Source organism: Uloborus diversus, chromosome 2 (assembly GCF_026930045.1).
Source record: "Uloborus diversus isolate 005 chromosome 2, Udiv.v.3.1, whole genome shotgun sequence".
NCBI classification, from domain to species: Eukaryota; Metazoa; Arthropoda; class Arachnida; order Araneae; family Uloboridae; genus Uloborus; species Uloborus diversus.
In genome coordinates, this window is record NC_072732.1 from 75,313,315 (window position 1) to 75,340,186 (window position 26,872).

The following is a 26,872-nucleotide window of genomic DNA, read 5'->3' on the forward strand; positions in this document are numbered from 1 at the left end:
CAAAAACCGAGTTTGAGACAAATGTCATCTCACTGAAGCTGAGAGTACTAACAACCTGGTTGCTAAAATAAATTTAGAAGAATTTATTTTTCTATTTTTTAAAACAACATAGGGGAGACAAAATGCACTTGCTCCCCTGTTTTGATGAGTTCAAAACAATAACAAGGACAAAACTGCAGTCTCTGGACGTCATAACCAGGCTGTCAGCATATTGTATATGTCCTAGTAGTTTTTTAGTTCAGCATGTTTTATGCATTTCTCAATGCTGGTTAAGATTTTACGATTAATCTAATGTCTGTTTATCTAGAAGTACGTTTTTTGTGAGGGTAGGGGGGAGGGTAAACCTGTGCTGTAGGCTGCTGAAAAAAGTTCAGCTGCTGGGTGAATGTCCGAGCTGAAGCCTTAAAAAAAATTGCAGAAACTGTTTTGATATTTTACTTTTATTCAAAAAATTAACTTGTCAAAGAGATGATAATCCAAATCCAACAAATGTTCAATTTTTCATTGGGGGTGGAGGGGGGGACTCTTAATCCCACTTATACCTTAATTTGTTCTCGTAAAGATAATGTTTGAGCCTTTTTTCTAATTTTTTACTTTTTAAACAGACACGTCTATGAATAAGAGAAAAGGTAAACTAATCAATTTTCACTACGATTTTTATATCTATCTAAAAGGGTAATAGATTAAGCATTAATACATGAGGTTTAACATTACAAATTTGAATCTAGCATTTGACAGGAGAAATAGCATTGAAACAAAGTTAGTCAGAATTTATATCTATTTATAGTCCAGTCAAACTAAGGGAAAAATACCCTTAACATCGGCAAAATTGCAACAGAAGGTTTTTCATTGTTTTTATATCAGTAACTCAAACAGAATAACCTATCCAAAATCAGACAAAATTGGTTCACAGAAACACCCCCAAAATCAGGTTTGAAAATGGGGGGCTAGTGGCAATTATCTTCAATATAAATAAGCTAGTATTCTTCTTTAAAACATATTTAGCCTTCGCAAATGGAATAATCATAGACAAAGCGTCTTGGTTAATGCGTAGGGTCTGGTGGGGGAAAGTGGTCAATGGGGTAAAGTGGTCATTCGTCAAATAAATGGCTATAACTCGGAAATAAATGTTCGAATGAATGTGAAAATTTTATTATAGAGTAGGGCAGTTAGAAACTACATTTTGAGTTCAAAATTTTACAACTGGCAAAATTTTATTTGGTAAAAAAAAATATTTTCTGTAAATATGAAAAGTTTTAAAATCTAAACACCTTTTTAACTTCCTTGGAAAATTTTGTTTGTTAGAATTATGAACAGATTGACTGCATAGGATGCTTCCTACATGTCTCAAGAACTCTTACTCATTAGCAGTTAGCTGAATCTATTTGAGATATATTTTTAGAACAATTTAAGTAAGATGGGGTAAAGTGGTCATAATATTAGGCTTAACAAGTATTGTTCTTCTAATGTCACTTAATCGTTAAGTATAAGGCAGATATAAATTAAATTTTAATTTCACTTAATATATATTGTTTTTTACAGTAAATGGGGTTAAATATACGAGTATATGCGTATGCATACGCATATACTCGTGTAGGCACGTATATAGACGTATTCACATAAATTCACCAATAAATACGTATATGGGTATCTGCAAGTATTTTTAATCTATACAGATATACATTCGACTATACACGTATATACTCACTTATACTCGTATATATACATAAACACTTATATACTCAGGTAGACACTTACATACAAGCATATATACAAGTATACAGGGTGAGTTTTAACTTTTGGGCAAATTATTAAAAGGTGTTAGAGGGGAGGATAAGAAGCAAGAATCACACATAAGGTCACAAACACAAAACTGACGCGCTACATGCACGGAAAGCCAGAAACTGATAAAAGCAAAACAGGTCAAAAATTTATTATACAAAGACAATTTTACACAACTTTTTAGGTCTCAAGAAAATTTTAAGGGGGAATGATGAAATTTGCGGCCTGCTGCTGTGATACTTGTGCGTCGCAATCACAAAGCACGCTTTGTTGCAATTATAAGACTCTTGAAAAACTTTCATCAGCCGCTGCGCCTTTGTTCCGATGCTTGTATTAGAGCTACTACAGGCCGTAACTTTTAACAACTGCTCTAAATATTTCTTAAAAACTAAAATGTTGGGTAAAATCATCTTTGTGTAACAAATTTGTGATTTGTTTTGCATCCATCAGTTTCTGGCTTTGTGTGCATGTAGAGCGTCAGCGAACGTAAGTTCTTTATAATTCTTTGCTTCTTATCCTCCCCTCTCACACCCCTTAGACTTTTGCCCGAGTGCTTGGATTCACTCTGTAGGCACAGATGTATATAAGCTTATATACTCGTGTATACATACATGTACTCGTGTATACATACATGTACTGGTGTATACACGTAAGTGTACGTATATATGTCTATACAGGTATATAATCGTGTTTGCACGTATAGTACGTATACTCGTGCTTCACAATGTGAGTAGACTTACTTGTAAAAACACGCACTGAATGTATCCACGAGTTAACTCGGGTATACCCGTATTATGTGTGTATGTACACTTATATATGCGTGTATACGTCTACTGTACACGTATATACTCATGTATCCCCGTATATACTCGAGATACAAGTGCATACACTCATATGATGTTCGTTTACACGCGTATATACCCGTACATACACGTGACACGTATATACTCGTGTAGACACGTATACACTCCTGTAGGTAATCACTTATACATGCTTATATACTCGTGTATACATGTATATACTTGAGTAGGCACATGCATGCATGTATCTGATGCATACATGTAACTACTCATATATGAACGTGTTTACTAATGCTTATACTACACGTATATACTCGTGTATACACACATATGCTTGTAAATTTAACTATAAAAATAACCGGAAAATACAAATATTAGGGTTGTTTGTAATGGTTTTGCATATACTTTTAACTATGATCACTTTACCCCATGCTATGACCACTTTCCCCCACCCCATGGGGTAAAGTGGTCATAAATACAAAGGGAAAAGAAAGTGTTATAACACTACTTAAATCAATATTTATTTTCATAAAACTCAATGTACCGTGTTCTTTAATAATACAATGTAAAATAAAAACAAAAAAAGGTTTAAGTGTTTAAAGAATTTATTGTATTTATTATTCACCTAATTTGAAAACCTACGATTTTATGACCACTTTACCCCACCAGACCCTATGTCACGAAAATTAGGTAGAATCTCGATAACCTATCACTTGAATAATTAACCATCCTGATAATTTGACGCATTTGTTTATCTCTCTAGTACAGTGTTATGTTCAAATAAGTTGGTTGTTACATCACGTATGCAGAGGTAATTCTCCTTAGTCAATTACTATTTTAACTAGAGGCTGAAAAACTGAGGTCCGCGGGTCGTATATGACCCATATTGCATGCCGATCCATTCCCACTCACAAAAAGAAAAAAAAATTGCTTAGAAAAAATGTTGCAATGCTTTATTTAATTTGAAAGAAGTTTCTTTTTTTACTCCATAAATTATGTTATTTCCCATGTAAACTTTAATCGCATTTAACAAGAGGTGCAACTTATAAATGCCAATTTTTCATTTGTTCAAATGAAATGCATATGGCTTGAGCCTTTTCTTTTATGAATTATGTGAAAAATATAATCGCTTTATTAAATAATTTAGTTGCTACAAGTGGAAAACACAGCGCTAGTCAAGTACAAAATGTTGAAAAATTAATGATATAATCTTTTGTTTAACCCCATTTGGCCAAGATTTCTTCCCCTTTTTTAGATTCCCACTCTTGGATCTCCTATTTTAGGTAATATTCTTACAGGTCTAACAGCTGAAGATGGTGTTAATACTGAGAATTCCACTTATTTGGTACAAACATAATTTCTAAAATGACAGGACAGGAAGTGTTTAGGTACACTGTTGAAAGATCGGACAAAGAAAAAACTTTAGGATCACATACTAACATTTGTAGTAAAGACGATCCAGACATACAGATAGATCCATCAATCCTTTTTCAAAGAACGATGGCTATTGCCTTTTGTGGTGAAATGAATCTTGCAGATGTTAGGTGTTATGAACTTTGTGCATATCCCGCAGCATTTTTTGAAGCTATGATGAGAAATGCAGCAAAATCCAATTGGCTCAAGAAGTAGTAAAATGCATTAAAAATTTGTGTGGTGAAGAATCTGAAAACATACTACAGGTAGAGAAGTATGTTTTAAATGAAGAATCATTCTTACATAACCTTCCTTGGTGCAGTAACGATACTTAAGAGCATATTGCTCTTTCTTATGTTAATTTTGTTCTTAAAACGTTCCGGAAACCTATTGCTGTTTCTGATGGCTAGAGAGGGTCCCCTACAATCAAAGATGCCTCTCACAGACAACGCTAAACAAAATGAAGTGGAGACATTAATTTCGGTCAGTGCATGCATTTCTTCGGGAAAAAAGAACCGTTTTTGGCTGATTGGAAAAAACAACAAGCGATGATTTATCTTTAAGTGATTTATTGCGGAAACAAGGGTGTTCTGTTCTAAACATTAATGGTGATGCTGATGGGAAAATTTAGCAAGCTGCAGTATCCGACTCTGCACATCTGCCTACCGTGGTAATAAACGAAGACACTGGTTTGATGATTTTGCTTCTGAATCAAGCGAAGAATTATGGGTTCAAACTGTATTACCGTAGTGATTATAAGGCGAGGGTCAACTCCCAATCCTGTTATTCTGAACCAATCATCTTTACTATAGATCGCGAAAACTGCAAATTATATATTTTTCTCATTCTTATACTGGCTGTAATAACATATCTAGATTTTTTCAATCGAAAAAAATTCAACGGTTGTAAAACTGATGAAAGATGCCGAGCTCCGTTCTTTTGCAAAAGTTTTTCAACTGACTTATGCTCGCACTAAGAAATTGCAATCGCTTGGAGAAAAGCAATGCTTCAACTATATGAATCTCAAGCCTTGAAATCTAGACTCCTACGGCATCAAATGATGTTAGCAAAGGTAGCTACAGCAAAATCTTTTATTACACCTGAACGTTTACCTCCAACTCTGATTGACTCACGAATACCATAGCTACAGAACATACTTTTACGCTACGTAAAAAGTAACTCATACTATCCAATACTTTGCAACTTACCACCGGCCCCAGGCTATCTATTAAACATGATTTCCTGTTCCTCCAAAACAATGTGCTACATTACGATGCGCATGCAGGAGTAATGGCACTGCTCTACAACTTGTGGAGCATGTCAAATCAATGGCTGAAAATCAATCGTTAAATTCTATGAGTATGATGAGGATGACGGTGATAAAAATTAGTAATTTGTAATTGTTTTGCAAATAATAGAAGCTTTCATACTATTTAAAGGATTCCAAATTTTTATATTTGGAAAATAAAGTATTATTATGCCATTAAAAAAATTAAATAATTTTTATTAGTCGGATTTCACACCATTTTGAAATAAATCACTTTTTAAAGGCCAGGTGGATTTACAATGTAGGCCAAATATGGATTGAGGGCTTTAAGTTGTAGACACTGGTTTAAATAGTAGTCGATTAAGTGAATATCTGCAAAAAATGTGCAGAGCAACCTTTTTTTTCAACTCGAATATAAATATAGCACTGTACTAGAGAGGGAAACAAATGCATTGGGTTACAAATACAAATGTGACGACCAGCAACAGGCTCTGGGCCCAACTAGACTGGTCCTAGTCAATTTACAATCCCCAGTGAAGATCAATGGCCCTCTTAAAACTATCTACTCCCTTGCTCATTGCCACCTCTTCCGGCAAACTGTTTCAAGGTTCCACTACCCTGCTAAAATAATAATTCTTCTTAACATCCATGTTAGCCTAAGATTTAAATAGCTTAAAACAATGACCTCTTGTCCTGTTTTCAGTGCTAAACTTCAGCCCCGTAACACCTTTCATTTTAATAAATTTAAACAATTGAATCATGTCCCCTCGGTCTCTTCTTTGCTCAAGACTGTACATTTTTAGCCTTCTAAGCCTGGAATCATAGTCTAAATGAGAAAGTCCATTTATCAGCCTTGTAGCTCGCCTTTGAACCCTTTCCAATACATTAATGTCTTTCATAAGATAAGGAAACCAAAACTGAACAGCATAACTCCAAACGAGGTCTTACCAAACTTCTATATAAGGGCAGAAGAACTTCTTTAGATTTGTTTGAAATAGATCTATTGATAAACCCAAGCATCTTATTGGCCTTGTTACTAGCAATGCTGCACTGTTGGCTAAACTTTAAATTCTGACTTATTAAGACCCCCAGATCAGTAACTTTGTCTGCCTGACTAATGACTGAACCTTGCAAATAATAACTTGTACACTTATTTCCATGCCCTAAATGTAACACTTGACATTTCCCCAACATTAACAGCCATACCCCATTTATCAGCCCACTCCGTAATATGATCTAGATCCTCTTGCAGCTGTTTTGCTTGTTCTTCATTTTCTACAGTCCCCATAAGTTTGACATCATCAGCAAAACAATTCATGTTCCCAGAAATATTTTTGTGAATATCGTTCATAAAAACAATGAACAAAACAGGCCCTAACACTGATCCTTGAGGATCCCCGCTTAAAACCTCACTCCAATTAGAATAATTTCCCCTTAAAACTACCCTTTGTTTCCTTCCGGTCAACCAGTTTTTTACCCAAACGAAAGTTTTCCCTCCTATTCCTATATCAGCTAATTTGCTAAGTAGAGCAACATGTGGTACCTTATTGAAAGCTTTTTGAAAATCAATGTAAACAACATCTACAGGCTTCTTATTGTCCAAAGCCAAAACTTTGTCATAGAAATGTAATAAATTAGTTGCACAAGATTTACCTTTCCTGAAACCGTACTGAAAATTAGTCAATAGATTATTAGTCTCTAGAAAATTTACTATCTTAATTTTTATCAATGTTTCAAAAATTTTGCAAACTACCGAAGTTAGACTCACAGGTCTATAATTTCCCGCACTCCCTTTAGACCCTTTCTTGAAGAGCGGTGTAATGTTAGCCAGCTTCCAGTCCTCTGGCACTGTCCCCGAGTTATAAGAAGCATTGAAAATATTTACGATTACATCTGCTAATTCCTCCGCACATTCAACTAAAATTTTTGGATAAATATTATCAGGTCCCGGAGTCTTAGTCTCTTTAATTTTTTTCAAATGAAGTAAAACGTCATCCCTGGAAAATACAAAGTCCTCAAGCTGTACTACAGCTTGTGTCTTGTTGATGTCAACTGTTGAGATACAATTATCGTTAAAAACACTCCAAAAAAAGTTATTAAGAACATTAGCAATATCACTATCGTCCTGAATTAAAATTCCGTGCTCATCAACCAGTGGCCCAATATGACTATTTCGAACGTTCCCCGAATTAGCATATGCAAAAAACCTCTTTGGATTCCTGTTTATGTTATCTGCCAGTCTTTGCTCCAACTCTCTTTTCTGAATCCGTACCAAATACTTAAATTTACGCCTTGCCTTACAATATCGGAGCCTATCTGCACTGTGACCAGTTTCTCTAAACCTATGAAAAGCAGCTTGCTTGTAATTTAGAGCGTCTTTAGTTTCCCTGGAGAACCACATTGGCCAAATTTTAGTGTTGACACCCTTTCTCTTAAAAGAAACATGATTCCCAACGGTTTTCGCTAGCTTTTCCTTAAACTCTGCCCACTGAAGATTCACATTGCTATTGTCCAATCCAGAAGAAAAAACTGCTTTCAAACTCTGCCTAAGTGCCACAAAATCATTACCCCGATGGTCGAGCTATCCAAGTGTCGAGTTATCAAGATTCAATCTAATTTTTGGAACGTAACCCGAAACCAAAACTCTTAACCTATTATTACAGTTGAGAATGCTAAATATGTTTTACAATGCTTTTAAAGAAGAACACTTGCTTACCTATTTTGAAGATAATTAATACTAGCCCCCACATTTTGAAATCTGATTTTGGAGTTGTTCCCGTGACCCAATTTTGTCCGATTTTGGATATGTTATTCAGTATCAACTAGAAACCCGAAAACCGTTGAAAAAACTCCTGTTGCAATTTTGTCCAGATTCAACCGTATATTGCTTGGGTTATTATTTAGATTTGATCTAAAAATCAGAAAATTGGCATAAGTACAGAAAATTTGGTTCAGTAAATTCAAAATTTTTGGTTTCCTTAAGTATAGGAACTAAATAAAATATAGAATGTGTTCATTGGAAGCAGTCATTTATCTTACACTTGAAAGGTACAAGGGAAAAAAACCTTCAATCAAAAAAAATTTTGGGAAAAATGCATTTCAATGTTTGACTGATGGACTTTTTCCCTAGCACCACCCATTTTCGAACAAATATTTCAACCGACTTAAGGAATTTTGTCAAAAGATGATAGACTATTCAAAAAGTATACTTCAGCAACCACTAGGCTGCATCATTATTTTGTTTCCTTGTAAAAGCTGACTGACGGGGGTTTTCCCCTGTACCCTCCCACTTTGAAAAAGGTGGAGCATTGATGGCATAATTTGAAGGGCATGAAATCTTTTGATCAACGCATAAATATATCCCTTCTTATACATTATTGCAATACGCTGCTATATTCTCTTATTGCTTAATGAAGTACATAATGGAATCTTCTGCCATCTATACCTTGAAACACATAAGCTACTTCTCACTGTACAAAATACAATATCATATCAAGAAAATTGCTCATACTAAATACACATGTTATGAAAACTAGTGTGTTCCTGCTAGACTCGTTCATTCAGATCAAGAAATAAAATTATTAAAGATTCAACGCAACCCAACATACCATTCTTTAAATAGACTACTGTATATACTCATGTATAATGAGGTAAAAAAAAGGTCCATTACATTTCTTTTCCTCCTCTTTACTTTAACGTTTATTTGAAAATGGTGGCAAAACGTTCCCGATTTTTTTCCTAAAAGTAGGAGTGTAGGGGGTTGACTTATATACAAGTATATACAGCAATATTTTTCAACTACTGACAGATTTAAATCTGACGGAGAATCTTCAGACGATAGCTAAACTTAACAAAGTTGCAATTTTCAGTCCAAGTGTCAAACTGAGATGCATAATTGGCCTATTAAGTAGCGTCAATATTATAAAGAATAAAAAAAAAGAAAGAAATTACACCTTTTGATGCTTTCAGAAATTCTTACAGTGAAAATAAAGTTGAAGAAGACAAAATTAATTTCACAAAATGTACAATTACCTGAGGAACTCATCAGGAAAAACTGCAATATTGTAACAACATGGCTTAGAATTACTTTAGTAAGTGTTTACTTGACCTGCTTTTTATGCAACTAAATTTCAAAACTATTTTTTTGGGGAGAAGAGTTTAAAAATAATATTTGTAAAAATAACTTTCAAATTAGGTATGTCAGTATAACATTTTGGATCAAGTACTTTTTAGAAACATTTTACACAGGGTTTTTTTTTTTTTTTTTTTTGGTATTAAATAATAATTTCTTGAAGATTAAGTGAAATAATTAAAAATATAATTCGTTTTATGAATTTAATCTTGTCAAAATATGTGGGAAAGCCTAGTTATATACATATCTTAACTTCATTCAATGATCATATTTAGTAGGAGAAAAATAACAAATTTTGGCCAGTGAAAATTGTTTAAAATCTCATTTTTACTCTAATGTACTCATATAACTTAATCACAGCATCACCAAACTCCCTCTTTATAAATAATTCAGATGTCAGTAATAAGATTTGTTGAACAATACAGTGATTCATCAGCTCAACAAAAAAAGAGAGAGAAGTAGAAGATACAAACAGGGATGTTCCCCTAGGGTATACTCCATATATACTCTGTATACTCTCAAACTTTTTTACACACATATATATATATATATATATATATATATATATATATATATATATATATATATATATATATATAGCACATACATGATCCCATATGCATATTGTACATAATGGATTATTGAGAAGCAGGGGTGCACCCCTCCCTAAGAGCAAGGGTGCCCCCTCAAATACTGTGAAGACCCCCCCCCCTTTCAAATGAGAAAAATACCTGTCAAAACACCTCCCTCCCCCCTAAAAATTCAATTCAAGTCTGCACCATGCCCCCCCCCCCCTCCCCTGGGTAAGCATCCCTGCTGGGAAGTATATCCTCAGAAAATTGATGGGAACATCACTGGATGCAAATAAATATTACTCAATTTTTAAATATGTAATTCATTAGGCAAATTATTGCTAAGAATATATTTGATGCTTTTCACTCCAGAAAATAAAGTTAACTTTAACGAAGATCTGCAAATTGGTAGGGCATTTAAAATGTTTCAGAAATACATATACTGTAATTAGAACCAAAGTAGCAGGCATTGTCTGAACTGAAAAAGAGTTATAAACAGGTCTTTCACTTGGTTAATTGCTGTGGTAGGTATACAATAAGTTATTGAATAAAATCATAAATTTAAAAACAAAAAAGTTAAGTTTTTGCACAAATTCAAAGAAAATTTATTATGATTCAATAATCAAGGAATAACAAGCATTTATTTCTCAATGGTTGAAATTAACATAAGTTTTTATGCGTCATAATTTTCATTTGATTAGCTCAATAAAAATTATAAAAGGCTACTTCACCTTTATTTATTATTTAGCAAACATTTAAACATCATATCAGTGTAAGATGTTATTAATTTTCACGCTAAGCGAAAATTGACTAATTTAGCTCTTGACATCATCAACTTGAAACGATTAAATGAAACGATGTGAACTAATAAGCAACAGGTTAATATTTTAAAATTTGTGTATTATCGGAAACTATCACTGTATCGATGAATGTTTCATTTTTCAGAACGAATAAATATGCACTCAATACAACTCAATAAAATATACAACTACAATATGACGCAAATGCAGTAAATTTTCATACGTTCACTTACTTGATCAACACCTAAAACATCATAAAAATTGGTTGGAGTATTTTCAACCAGATCAAACAGTTCCATATCCTCTGTTGTCCAACTTTTTCCATAAGAAAAACAAATAAAAATCAAAGCAATACTAAGATATCTCATGGTGTATAGCGATTAATTCAATGTGTAATTTAAATAAAAATCTAAGAACAAGGTATGATGTCGAAGGATTTTCTGTCATAAGAACATTTCCTCAAACTGCCAAGAACAAGACAGTACCAACCACCACCTGTTATTTTCGGAAGAAAATACAAAATTACTCTTCCGCATTGCTCTCAGACATTACACTGCATATGGTTTAGATTTTGTGATCAACGAGTTTGCTTTGATGGGGAAATTTGACACATTGAGTTGAGTTGTTCCCGATGTGTAACAGGTGTTCAGATAAATGACTTTAAGGCTTTGATAGAGCAATGAGCTAAACTTTGAAATTGTCACATGACTCAAGAATTACTGGTAGCAAATTCAAGTTAGTTCGAGGTACGTCATGGGCTTATGAGGAGTAGCAATCTATTGAGGAACTACTACTTTCGCGACAAAAGAGTCGGAGTCATTCCGGACGGATCGAGAATTTTTTAAGAGAGGCGCGATTGATTTTTATTACTTACTTTTTTACTATGTAAACTGATTAAAAAATATTGATCACAAAAAGGTTTTGAACTTCAATTCCGAAACAGTTCCAAGATAGGATTCCAAACCCAAACCTCCCTTCTACCAACATAAATGAAACTCGTCTAAATTTGTGTTTTTTGAACTTCATTTTCGAAAAATTACCGGTGGTAAGGGAGGGGCTACCGCCCCCATCGCAGCTTCCTTGTATCCGTCCCTGCAGTGGATCATGTTTCCTCCAAGTTCACAACTCTGCCAGGGTGGGTGTGGAGTTGGAGTCAAACAGAATTTTGGGATAAAGAAGTTAGAGTCTAATCTTGACGAATTATGCGAAAAGTTTATGCATTAAAAATTTTATGCGAAAACAGAATCCAACACGCAGCGCATAACTTCCAGCATCCGGCCCCTGGCAATTATTTAAATTTTAATGTCTTGAATTCAAATTACAGTTGCGATAAAAAGCCAATAGCAGAAGCAAGAAACCCAACGAGTAGGGTTCTGTCGCAATTCGTGATTGGGAAAAACATCATAACTGATTTCAAAATCTCAAAATATAAACAATTTTATCCATCAAATTATTTTTTTCACATAGAAAGAAGATTATAGTAATATGCATGCAAAGCATAATTCTACTAATTCCAGATTCCACATTAGATAATACAAGTCTCCTCATTTGTGTGCTCATATTCTAGTAAAGACTTCCTCTTAAACCCCAGACGCTAGATCCGCGTTGTCTCAGTTCTCTGTCTTATGAACGGAGAATTAGCTCTGTAACTGTTTAGCTATTTTTGAAATCAACAGAATTAAATCTGTAAACCGTTTTACAAAATGAAGTATTTTGATGAAAATTATTAATATTTACATTAATTATTACCAACTTACTTTGACACATTTGTGCGTTTGCTAAAAATGTGAAAAAGAGCATGTTTTTATTTATTTATTGGGGGAGGGGTTCTTTACATATGCAGTTCAAAATTTTTCTCTTTTGCACGGAGTGGTTCAAAAGCTAAATCCGGCCCTGTACGTATGCAGGATTACAAAAGCAAGGTCATCTTGCCTAGAGACTGGATTCATGCTGTCATGACAACATCTTGATATTTTCCTGTCATATCAATATGTATGCAAGATTACAAAAGCAAAAATCGTCTTGCCTGCAGCCAGGGTCGCGCCAAGCATGATTGCGCCGTCGTACAAATGTCTTTGGAGAACCTTTTTATGCTCTGGCGTTTGATGAAAATTTAGTTAACACCTGGATGGAGGTTTTGTAGACAAATATAAAATGAAAAAATATGTATATATACGTTTGGCATTTAGTTTATACAAAACATAATGTGTGAATATTTATTTTCGCAATATCCCAGACAACCACAAATGTCTCTTAGACATCCAAAAAGGTCCATGACATATCCAAATATCCATTGGATTTGCCATACAGCTGATGGATATCCATATCTGGTAATGTCTATGGATATGGATTTCTGGTATATTTTCAAGACATCCAAACGGTTACATGTTTTGGATGTGGATATTCGGATAGCTTATGGATATCCAGGTTTTGGATATGGATTTTCGCAAGTCGTCTAGCTATCCAGATTTCTACATGTTTTAGATATAGATATTTGGATAGCTTGTGGATGGCTGTTCAATAACCTGAATGTTTAAAAAAAATATCCATCTAAGTCTCATTTATGGATATCTGCTAGATATTTGACTTTTGGATATTACTTGATTTGTTTATATTCAGGTCTCTGTGGCAAAATTCTTTTAATTTAAAGTTTTGTTGATTTGAGGTGAGTTTTTTTTTAATTCATTTCCTTTTAAAATGTGGTGAACTAAGAAAACTAACACTTCTTCTTCTAAACTTCATTGTTTATCAACAAAATCGCGATCGCGATACGGCGTGAGTTCGGTGGTAACAATTTTGTACTGGATACTTTTCTTTGCTGTAACTACATTAATTAATATAGCTATTTTCTTTTCTCAGATAAGTGTTTCAGATGCTGCTGATTTTGTATTTTTCACATTTTAGAACATTTGTTGGTCAGCAAAAGTTAAGTGTTTGTATGTTACCTACCGCTTTTCCGTTTGATTTGAATGTCGGCCATTGCTACTTTGTTTGCTGTTTTAAAAATTTAGTGGAGTATTAAACTGTTTTGAAGTTTTTCTTTTCTTTATTGGTATGTTTCTTTGTTTCTGGTAAATGTATTTTTTTTTTACTCAATGATAATTTTTTCACTAATGAGGAGTTAAGTTCACAGGTACCCTAACTTTGATTTCTGTTCGTGTATGTTCGATCTGCATTTCTTCCACAATGTTAACTTTTCATTTTTTTAAACATAAAAATCTATCTTGCAAGTAGGCTAGGTATTAACTTAGATTTCTTTGCATGTGTTGTGTTACTTTGCTGAAAGAATTAAAACTCTAAAGTTGTTTTGTGGAAATGTTTAAGGCTTATTTTCTAGAAATTTTTATGTTCATGAATGTTTAGTTTAACCATTCGATTTAAGCATGCATTCCCCCAAAACATCTATCCAGTTTGTTAATTTTTACAATTGCACATTGCTTGAATATGTGTTTGCATTATAAAGATAAAGATTGCATTTTAGTCTTTCCCCTTGTTGTCGAATGGCACAAAAAGGCCCAATGCTGGGTTTATTATTTGCATTCATGTTTTAGCACCTCATCTTTTACATTAGCAAGATGAGCACTACTATTAATATTATTTCTCCCTATAAGCTATGAAATCTCATATGCTGGAATTTTGGTTTTACCAATGTATTAAAAGTGTCTCACTTACTCCTCCATAATAATAAGCATTTTTTGGCATGATTTTTTTTTCAATTTCCCGATTGTTTTATTTAAATTCAAATGGTATTATATTTGCTTGAAAACTCAGCCCACTGTTGACTAAAAAGTGGTTTTGTTTAAAAATGCCAGGTTAATGAGAGTGCATATGTAAAGTTTTTCTCTCAGGTGTTTTCGTCCTGCCAGAATGTAGATGAGTTTTCTGGATTTGACGCGGTTATTAAGTATCAAGTTTTTGGAAAATCTAACATATTAAAATTAGCGTAATGTTTTATAAGTCTCTGAATGCTGTAAATTTTGCAACAATTAAATATGAATCCAAGTTAGCCAACTATTACTCATAAAAGTTTGGCTTCAAAATTCACATTGTATGTATTTGATGTGTAGGTTTCACTAGTGCCGTACTAAGTAGCTCTTAGTTCGAGTTCAGAGCATCAACCTTGTTGACATACACTTTACCGAGCACTTAGAATGACACTAAATACTCATAATACAATATACAAATTATTCTTTTGCAAATATTTAATTATTTTATAGTATGAAAGAGAAAATAGAGAATGAGAAACATCCGGAGAGGAACATTTTACCGCGACTACCTAATAAAATTGATGTAGTTTCTTTTTTATGTTCCTTCTCTGTCAAGCCAGTTTTTTATTTTTTTTTATTTTTATTGCAGTATTCTGTGTTTGTCAAGTATGTAAATATATAATTCATAAATTGTTATGAAAAACAAGATAGCAAATATTTATTTCTTTATTTTAGCAGAGAAGAAAAAAACCAAGCGGAAAAATTACTGAGAAAAACATTCAGGAGGAACTATTTAAATTAATGTAGTTTCTCTTTTATGTTTGTTCTCTGTGTTTTCGACATCTTTTAAAATTATATCCTTTAACACTCAAACATATAAGGTAAGTATATCTTATAATTTAATAATTCCAAATGTGAAAACACATGCTTTATGCAGCATCAGTCCATTATTTTTGCAATTTTCTCATTTTTTGAATTAAAAAGTTTTCTTGGCTGTTTTTCAGAACAAAAATTAGAAAAGGGAGATGTTTAATTCAAATATTTTGGAACAGTTTGGACTTTTTGGTGAAAAGGTCTTCACGCCAGTTACATCTGCAATTGTGGTTATGGCTGCAATTTTCTTGAGTATTGTATACTCGACTGCAAACTTACTTGACAATGGAGAAATAAGGTGAGACCAAATGAAGGAAATAGTTCATTGTGTCTTTTCCGATATTCGGGTGAAATTACGCTCTACCGTTTAGAAATCAGATTTGTTCGTTAAACCCACGCATACTACCTTTTTTAGTCATAATTTCTGTCAATCTTGAAATATTTTCAATTTTACGAGCGAAGCAGCGTGGAACATTAAAACCATTTGAATCAAACACGCCAGCCAGTAGCAGCTCATACACAGGTGGTGATCTCCTCTTATTTGTGAAGCAGGTAGGGTGAGGAAGCTAGTAAGTGTGACGTTTTATCTGTTAACACGGTTTTTCTTCTGTGTGTCGTGATGATGTCACTGTCCACTTAAGTTGCAGGCAAGTATAGTTCCAAATGTCATGATGTTATTGTAATTGAAATTCTAAATTTTTGCATTAAATTCTAAGTATTTTTTTCTGCTGTAATATGTATTAACAAAGTTCCAGATGTTGCATTGGCATTGCCAAAATAAGTATTTTTATAAATTGGTTTTCTCCCAGTATTAATCAAAATTAGGGCAACAGGTTCTGCCATGAAAGTTGTGGTTAAAAATTAGTTGCGGCACATCAAAACCTGACTAGATAAAATTAAATAAATAATAATAATAAACCTGAATTTTTGACATCTTGAATTAAAATTAAGCTTATTGCAATCATGAGTGTGCATGTACTGGTGCGTGTGTTTTTGTGTATGTGTATTTGTAAAGATATGTGAATGGTTGAAGGTGTGTGTGTGCGTAAAGACGTGTGTATGTTTGAAGGTGTGTGTGTAGGATACAGAAGCAACCGCACAGCAGGAGCGGATTCTGGTGGTCAGTGCTGCTGGTTTAGACCGTGCTTGCTGGAGAAGCAGGACCTGAGCCAGTCAACGGTGGTACTCCCGAGGCTCCTTTTCAAAAATCAAAGGACTAACATCATTCACCGGTGAAGTGAAAACAAGAAGCAATTCCTGATTGCTGAAAACAAACATAGATGTTTTGTCCCCGTCAAATTTTCATGCAATTGTGATGTTTTGTTTGTATGCATTTTTTTAAATGTTAGTCAATAAAAACATTTTACAGTAATTTTGATGACATTAAAGCTTTTTTCTCTACGTAGAATTAAGGTTTAAAAAGTAGAGATTGCTGTGTGTAACTCATGTAAAGGGGGGGGGGGGAAGGAGCATATAAAGGTAGGTCATTTTGCCTAGGAATATCAAAATTTTGTTGAAGTTCAGTTTTCAGATTTGAAATTCGACATCTTTTAAGAGATATGAAACAAAATAAATATTTTCATATTTGTCTATTATTTTTTTTTTTCAGATTATACATGCATTAATCACAATGCATCATAATATTTTAGTGTTATAGTTAATTCTTTTTGAACACTTATCAAATAAACTAAACTTTATTAAGTATTATGCTTTATTAAGTATAAAACTTCCAAAAAGAAAATGATACTTCAAAATTCAGAAAACTAGAATTTGCAAACTAAGATTAAATTTAATTCATTTTTTAGAGGAAATAGGAACCGTTTTGCAGAAAGGAGGGGGAAATACAGTCGAGCACGCCTATTAGAATATCGGTTAACTGTATATCCTGCTTAATGTAATACATTTTCAATGTACAGAACCATTTATGTCTATTTTAATTCTGTTTAATAGAATATCCGGCATATTAGAGTAATTTTTGTGGAAGACTGGCTATTCCATTAGGCGAGCTTGACTGTATTTGGAAAAAATCGTAACACTGTGCAATAAAACATTTTATAGTGCACAAGTGATAAGAACTCATCCTTTGAGGATCATCAAGTCAATAGAACAAGCCTGTAAATAGAATGTTATTTTTATTAAAATTTTTGGTGCATATACTTTAAATCTATAGACAAACTTACACGTTTTAAGATTGTTTTTTTTATCAGCAAATAAGTTATTTACAAATATTAACACTTTTATTCATAAGTATCAGGAACAAATCTTACTCATGGTGCCAAATAAGTTACTTAAAGTATTAAAGCTTTCGCACTTAACTACAGTTATTAACATTTTTCCGAATTATTATTAGCAGAGATGCTAAATTTAGGTGATTTATTCATCGACACCAAAGAGTTGCTACTTTTTAACTTGTAAAATTGGTTAAAGCAAATTACTTGGAAAGTCTGAAACAGTATGCGAAAAAGTAAAAACTCCTTTTATCGGTACCCACAGGATGAAAACTCATCCTTTGATGATTATTGAAAAATGAAAAGTCTGTAAATAACTTATGAATCTAGACTTCATTTATTACTAAATTTTGTGGAATATATTTAAAAGCTGTAAACAGATTACAGGTTTAAAAATTACAATTTTTTATATCAATAAATTAATTTATTTGCAAATATAACACTTATATTCATGACAATCGGTGAAAAAAATCGAGAACAGTATGCAAAAAAAAATATTTTATAGGTAGGTATAGAATGAAAATTCCTCCTTTGAAGATTGAAAAAAAAGAAGAAAACTTTATAAATGACTTTTATGACTGAAGACTTTATTTAAAACTTATTACTAATTTTTCTGAAATATATTTTAAAGCTGTAGACAAGTTTACAGGTTTCAAAATCACAATTTTTGTGTATCAATAAATAAGTTATTTGCAAATATAACACTTTAATTCATAATTATCAGTAAAAAGGATCGTCACTGCATTGAGAAAGCAAATTTAAGATATTTTCCAAATAACTTATTTTTTAATACACAAAAAGTTGCGTGTTTTAAACCTGTAAATTTGTTTCCAGCTTTAAAATATATTTAAAAACATGAAATCTATAAAACATCGATTCTAATATCTCCTATACATCTATATGATCAAAAATCCATATCTATAACCCGTTATAAAGACATCCAAAAGCTTTCTGGACATTACATCCTATGAATAGGAAAGAAATATCCTCTACAAGTGCATGAGCTATCCAGAATATCCCCTTCATATCTCTGAGATCGCCGCAGAACGTCTGGATATTTTGGATGTCACTGGAAGTTAAAAATTTTCAACCTTTCGACCACTGGTGGATATTCAATTAGACATTCGGACATCCCATGCACATGTTTTGTATTTGGCTCATATCCAGTTCTATGGCTAGTGGATCTCTTGTAGATAACTTTTAAAGATAGGTGGTTGTCTGGGATGGTGTACGTTTTAACTTTATATCTCGAAATTATTCCAAGTTCAGCAGCTCCTCTGATGTGCGAATAATGTGTTTTGGAAGAAGAAAAATATTTTAATATCTAAGCTAAAGCCACTTTGAATATCTATCTAATCTCTAGTTGATGAAGAATAAATAAAACTTTTATGCCTGTCAAAACATGACAACCGGAGCAGTGGCGCAACTAGAAAATAGTTTTAGGAGGCACACATTGAAAAAAAAAAAAAAAAACTTTTAATCGGGGGTTCTCCCCGGAAAATTTTTGAAACTTGTAGTTTGAAAAACGCAATTTTAGACAGCCTTTGGTTGGCTTATGGGGGGAAAAGGTACAAGGGGCTCCGCGGAAATTTATAGAAGTTGAAACCTTAAATAATGATTATAGGCCATATTTATTGGCGTTAGAACAAGCGAGGAAACTCTGAGATTCTACCCGATCGTTTTTTTTTTAAATAAATAGATCTCAATTCCTTTCCTCCGCTCTAATTTTTCGAAATTGAGCTTCCAGAAACGTATAATTATAGACAACTTAGAAGATTTTTACAAAAAGGGAATTCTGAAGCTCCCCCCCCCCTGGAAAATTTTTCAAACTTTAAGTTCTAAAAGCCTAAGCAGTATTCTGTGATATTAGGAGAAGTGATTCAGAGGCTATTCTAACTTGAAGTTTTTGTAAGTCATGTTTGTAAAACCTAATTTATGATTATATTAAAGGAAGGAGGTCCGGAGGCCGTTGAACAAATATTTTCTGAAACCTTTCGAAATTGAAGCTCTAAAAACGCAATTTTAAGGAGAGTCAGTACCCTAAATACTTTCAAAAATTTGATTTCTTGATTTTTGTATGTTTTGAAACTCCATTTCAATTTAATGATTCTTTTTAATGATACAAATTTCTTGATCGTGCTCATATTAGAAGTAAATTAAAATAAGCTTTAGAAAAATTTAAACGCATGTTGATAAGGTATGATTTTCCCCTTTAAGTTGCAATATCTCGAAATGGTATTTTTGAAACTAAATGTTCCTTTCTCTCAGAAACTAAACTATGTTAGGCTTTGAAATTTTTACCACCTATTCCATACATCTAATTGCATATACTAAAGTAAAATTTTTCTCATATTCCAAAAATATTTTTTATAGAGCAGATTTCGTGTTACAAAATGGCATTTTTTGAAAAAAATACAGTGACTTACGTATTCGATTTTTTTAAAAAAAATCACTAAGCTTCCTTTCTGTAAAATGTTACTTCAGTATAGAGAAAACAGTCTACTTAAGGTACAGAAAAAATTTCATGAGTGTATCTTAAATAGATTCTCAGAAAAAGGTACATAAACCTGTGCAAATTAACATTGACGGTATAGGGGGTACTGACCCCCCTTAACTGATTTTCGTGAGCTTTCAGGAAATTCTGCGAAATTGAAGATCTGGAAACGAAATTTGAGATGCTCCGTAATGCTTTTAGCGGGGGGAGGGGGGTTTTCGGAGTAGTGGCATTTTCATAACTTTCTGATTTTCAGGCGAACTAGAAAAAAGAAAAATAATAAGGAAAGAAAAAAGAAGAAATAAGACGGAGGGGGAGTAGCTGACCAATTAGCTGAAATTATTGAGAATTTTTATAACTCAAAGATTTCTTTTAAAAGCATTAAGTTTTAAGAGAAGTTAAAGTTTTACCCCAACACCATTATTTTTTCCTCATTGAAATCACTTTGCTTCCCAAAGACGCGATTTTTCCCCGGAGCGGTCAATCAGAGGGGTATCCTGTGGACTCCTACCCTTCAGGTTGCGACAAGGAACAGGAGGTTACTGATTATATTCCTAAATTGAAGGACAATATTGTAGAGGATATTCCACTTTTAAATCTGAAACTGAATCTTGCAGGTGAAACGATTAATTCTAAAATACGAAATCGTTAAAAAGGCATTGAATTTAATATCTAAAACAAACACATTGTCCAAAGCTCTTTCTTTAATTTAATACACAAACAGTTGAAGAAAAAGGGGGTGGAGGAATTGAATAATTATGGTCACGTTGGTACTTTTCGGAACTAAAATATTTATGTATGTTACGCACAAGTAAATAATATGCAAATGTGCTCACCATATTTTTTAATGTATGATAACCTGATGCAAGGAAATCACCACGAACAATAGTTAAAAATCACAAAAAGACATATTGCACGAATTATAATATACCATATTCACCGCATGAACCAAAATGGAGAATAGCAAATTTCTTGAGCTGCTTCGTATGCTATACCTTGTGAAATTATAGACATACCGAATTAACATTCATGGATCCACACATGAAGAAAAATGCTAATGTATGCATTAATTAGCATCATGTGTTGTCAGTGTAAGATTGCGCTCTTGAATAGTATATTTAAACACAACAAGGCAATAATTTTTCCTTTTGATAGGCAGCAAGAAGGATTGCTTGTTTTAATGACCAGTATAATTTCACCGCTACTTTTCTAGATTATAATGAAAAGTTCAATTTTATTTTTTTGGTTGGCGATTTTTTCCTCCGATTTGAAGCATTTTTAATTGGTAGAGATCGGCGCTTTTTTGACTCTGGCGCGGTCGTGCGTCGCACGACCTTACACAATGGGACGGCGCGGCCCTACCTACAGCTTGATTTCACTGCCATGACAACATCTTGATATTTTCCTGTCATATCAATATATATGCAAGACTACAAAAGCAAGATCATTTTGCCTACAGCTTGATTTCACACTGTCATGACAACATCTTGATATTTTCCTGTCATATCATAATACTTGCATAATACATATGCAAGATTACAAAAGCAAGATCATCTTGCCTAGAGACTGGATTCATGCTGTCATGGCAACATTTTGATATTACCCTGTTATATCAATACGTATGCAGGATTCCAAAAGCAAGATCGTCTTGCATAGAGATTGGATTCATGCTGTCATGACAACATCTCGATATGATCCTGTCATATCAATATGTATGCAGCATTACAAACGCAGCCTACCTTGATATTTTCCTGATATTATGCTGCCTACATCTTGTCAGTCAATATTGTGGCATCCTGCTGACAGCATAAATGGAGTAACATAACAATACTGAGGCAGCATTAATGTAAGATGATTTTTCTTGCATGTCAACCTTTATGCAATACGGAGCCAAAGTATTTTGCGTACTGGGAGGTGCAAGTCACAAAACGCTGCGTTTCATATCTCGGTGAATATTGGTTGTACTAAATTCAAACTTTTTGTGTTGGAATCAGTTTTCAATTATGATTATCTCCCTAAATATAAATTAGAGGACTTGGAGCCCGTATAAAAAGCTAAATTTTGTATTTTTTGACTTATTTTTATTTACACTTCAAGCTTTCAATATCTTAACTCTGCTTCTGATTTTGAACATTTTTGCAATTGGAAGTACACAACTAGGACGAACGGTTGCGAAAATAAAGGTCTTGCAGGTTAAAACGGAACACCCTGTATACGCAGGGTCCCATTTAGAGTTTTTGATTTTTTAGATATTTGCTTGTGCTGGTTCATTCTAGTATCCCTCCATGTCAAATTTTCTAGACACAGAATCTGACCACCTCAGGTTTTTATGAAACTTTCAGAAATTATACTGTGTAACATCAAATTTAGATATAATTTATTTCTTAAAAATCAGTAATTTATCTTTGACAGTGGCGGATCCAGACTGTGATTTTTGAAGGGGAAATTTTCTTAGAAGTTATGTTTATCGAGGTGTGGTATGCAAAGTTGCACAGAAGCTGACTTTAAAACAGTAACGCAACCAGGGGAGGGGATCTACCCTGGTCCGCCCCCCCCCCAATAATGTGGCGTTGAATGTTTCAAAAACTATTCTTTACTACTGAAGAGAAGAGACGAACACTTCTTTTGAAAATAAAGTGGCTTTAATGATTAAAAAAATAGTAACTTTATGGGAAAATCTCAATTTTATTTAAAAAGAAATCTTTGAATTAAAAATATTCAATAGTTACAGCTTATTGGCTTGCTAACTCTCCCCTCCTCCCGACCTCTTTCATTTTCTCTTTTTTTTTTTCGAATTCGTCAGAAAATAAAAAAGTCTTCAAAATGCTACTCCTCCAACCCTCCCCCTCCCCAACACATACACACACATCGAAAGTATTATGGAGAACCTAAAATTTCGTTTTCATATCTTCATTATCAAAATTTCCAGGTTAAAGCCCCCAAGCAGGGCTGAGGAGTCGGTTTCATTTCGGGGTAAAGGAGTCGAAGGAGAACATGCCGACTCCGGGCCTCTTTTTTTCTTTAATTTTTACTGACGGACCTTACATTTAAAAAAAAAAAAACTGACAACAAATTGGTTTGATTATCGGTTTATGTATGATGAAGACCTACTGACTAGAAAATAACTGCCATTGGCAACACTCCGATTCTTCCGAATTTTTCCAACATCGAAGGCTTAAAAACGTAATTTTAGGTTACCTTTGCTCACGTTAAGAAAATAGGGAACGCATGCTCTCTCTTTCACTAAATTTTTATAAACATTTTGAACTTGGAAAAACACAGTAAGCTATCACGTACGATCCTACGAAATATTTCTAACATTTTAATTACTGGTATTTTTTCAAGAATAATAACTAATGATGATTTATTAAGAAAATTGTGATGTCATGGATGTTTGTATGATGAGCTATCTCTATCTGGGGTTATTGGCCCGCGAAGTCTCGAGAAACTTTCATGGCTCTTTAGCCTCAAAATTTGGAGACCCTTGGACTAGGTCGATATGGCCTCGGCCTTAGCATACGAAAGAGCGCCTTTGATAAAGCATCGATGAAAGATTGAAAATTTTTGGGATATTTCATTTACAAACTGTTTCCGTTGGCTAGAAGTGTTAGTTGTTTTATATGTGCAAAAACAGCAAACGATTTTTTTTAAAGAATGTTTCTATCAAAAATAGTTAATTTTCTCACGGTTAAAATTAAAGCCTCTAAAAGGGGCTTTCTCAAAATTGGAGATATGTAACTTTTTGTATGACAACTTTATAGTATTTATTTACATTAATTTACTTATTGAGATAGTAGGGCGAATTCTACTTCAAGGCAGGTTATGGGTATTGAAGACTTTTATTTGAAAAAAAAAAAAAACATGCGAGAGAGCAGCCACCATTATCCCCGAGAAACGCATCCTCACCGTCACCATCATTAAAGAAGTCTGGAATATCGTTTAACAGATTTCAAATTTGAAACCATTCTGCAGGCCTACCGAATCTTCCCCTCCTCAAAAATCGTCTAATATCTTGTTTATAGAACTTCAATTTCGAAAAAATTTAGGGAGAGAGTCCCCCCCCCCTCCACAATAACATTATAGAAGATCATAATTAATTGTTAATTGTATTTCCAATTTCCATTTTGAAAAGTTAACGGGAAAGGGCACCTAAAATTCTCTTCTCACCAGTGCTAGATTTACCTAGAAAAAAAACAAGCTATATAGCTTAGGTCCCTTGCTTTGTTGGGAGCCCCTTAATGCCGAAAATTGAACGATTCGTTCCTTTAAAAAAAAAAAAAAAAATCCAATTTCGGGGGAGGGCGGTACCAAAATATGCCGAATTCAGCTCCTTGATGCATCCTATATCAAAAATGCAAAAATTATGGTTTTCGCATTTCTGTAGCTTATTGGTTGAGGTGACCCACATGTTTTATATCTTGCTGTTTAATTAATCCAGAATTTAGCACTTGGAAGTTCTGCTTTTATCTTATTTCTACTTACATATTGTTAATCTCTCTAGCCGGAGTGAAATATACAACAATAATTCTATTCTTTTTCTGCTCTACTTGTGATTGGAAAAAAAATGTTATGAGAAATCTTTAGTTATATCCCTTTTTAACTTAAAATAGGTGTTTTTTATACACAGTTAAAACAATTTTGTAACACTACACAGTATTAAAATGTCTGCTTGAAACTAATTCAATAAGGCTTTGAAACTCCTTGAAATGTGCTTCAATTTAATTTCTTATCAAGTGTATTAAGCGATTAATTGTCTGAATGGCCAGGGCCAAGATGTTACTCCTGTTATCTATTTTCAAAAGCGCCACACCATTTCTTTCAAAGAATTGTACACATTTTTACTATTGATCATTTTACATTTAATTCAGTGTTGTGTTTGTGGTTGGATTAGGCAGATGATCAAAACTAACTAGAGCAAAAGTCGATGTGAGCAAGTAACAATGCGTTATTTTGTCTCCTCCCTCGCTCTCCTTCTCTGTCAATTAATGTCAATGATTTGAAAAGCCACAAGCAACTTTTATTTTGATTGATCTTCATTTTCAAAATAAAGTGTAGCTTTTAAAAGGTTTTCGTTGGCATACTTTTTTCCTCTGACATTTATGTAGTCCCAATTACCTTTTACGAAACCCCAAAAGGCAGAATTTTATATTCATTTTTCAAAACGGATATTATGGACAGGTTGATTAACAAAATAATAACAATTGTTAAACTAATGAACAAATCCATTGGTTATTGAACATATTAATCAAAAAAATTGTAAAGGGCAATTTCACGTGACTCACATTACCCTTTGACGAAGTTTTACGAAAATAAATAATGTATATGTTAAAGAGATACCATACCTGACTTAAATAGAGATATTTATGGTCACCTGGGATACAGTAAGAAGCTAGGGATATCATTATTTTAAATTTCAATTCAAACGAATGGTATTTAAACCTGAATTTAGTACCGTGACTCAAGTTACAAATAAAGGAACTCAAGTTTTGTGGATTACTAAAAACTTAAATTTTCTGCTCTTTCAGAATAATAATATCTGAAAAATTTATTTCATGGAATAAAATACATTTCTTAGTTATGATATACACAAAAATTTCATTCATTCTACAGTTGTTGATTATTCTAATCAATATTTTAAGCACGACTCACGTTACATTTCCCACTTTAGTCTTCGACATGAAGACATTTCCTGATTTCGAAATATCTTCTTTTGAAATTTTTTTTCGAAATTTCACTTGATTTCAATGTAGGGTAATGGTCAATTGTTTATTTTAACAAGTCAATACATTTTTAAAAAATTGATTTTGAATTAAAAATTTATAAATATTAAAGTAGGTTAAAGCTAATTAAAATCACTTTTGAAAAAATAAAATTTACAGTCATTCTGTAGAAATAACAGTGGTACAAGTGTAAAATATCATCTTGAATTAATAAAAACTTGAGTTTTTAGTGTATTAATCAGCTTAGAAGGTAAAATATTCTTTCATGCCCCTTCCAGTACTTTTGTCTTGTTTGCATTGTAGTGATTTCAAATTCTACCTTGATCTTGATAAAACTGGGAACTTTTACAGGTTACAATGCACTATCACATTCCAGCTAATGCCAATTACATTTAATGTTGTGTAATGGTTGTAATAATTGTTGGCTGTTAGAAGTAGTCTCACCAAAGAAATTGCTTTTATTAACTAGGACTGATGAATAGTGGATTTTAAACAGCTGAAATAAAAATAAATGAGATGTTGAGCTTGCTTTTCAAAGTTTTCCCCACATTGTAACTAAATCTTAACTAGCTCAAGCAAATCTACTTAATTCATTTCTTTCATTAAATTTTTAAATTTAGCTTCAATTTTCTTGGGATAAAGAATTTTCTCTGGATGAGTTTCTCTGGGTACTGAAACCTTCTTCTCAAAACTACAGTATACTCCCGATTATCCGTGCTAATCACCGGGCGGCGTAGTACGGATAATCGAAAAACACGGATAATCCGAAAAATAATGTAAGGAATATACAGGGTAACTATTTAAGGGGAAATTAGAAAAAATTAAACAATATATATATATATTCACACAAACCAGGAACTTTTCTTCGAAATTTATTGCTTAAAAAAATCGGTGATACATTTCTGTTTTCTTTGCGTTTGATTCAGTAACAAGTTCAATGATATTTTCGTCAGTTAGACATTGAAATCCTGATTCACATTCGTCGCTTTTAAACCACTCTTCGACATTTTCAGCGTTACTGATTCGAAAACTTCGATTTCTTTAACTTCCTCTGATGTTATCGAGATTATCTTCGGCAATCGAA

At 33.1% G+C, this 26,872-nt stretch overlaps 1 protein-coding gene across 1 annotated transcript in view; it reads right to left on the reverse strand.

The window, feature by feature from the left end:
• The window catches only part of LOC129217106 (dnaJ homolog subfamily C member 1-like), a 51,815-nt gene extending 40,463 nt beyond the window's left edge, over positions 1-11,352 (reverse strand). The window contains exon 1 of the mRNA XM_054851353.1: positions 11,000-11,352. Coding sequence (XP_054707328.1) covers positions 11,000-11,134 — 135 coding nt within the window. The 5' untranslated portion in view covers positions 11,135-11,352. The remainder of the gene's footprint in view (positions 1-10,999) is intronic.
• Positions 11,353-26,872: the final 15,520 nt, after the last annotated feature.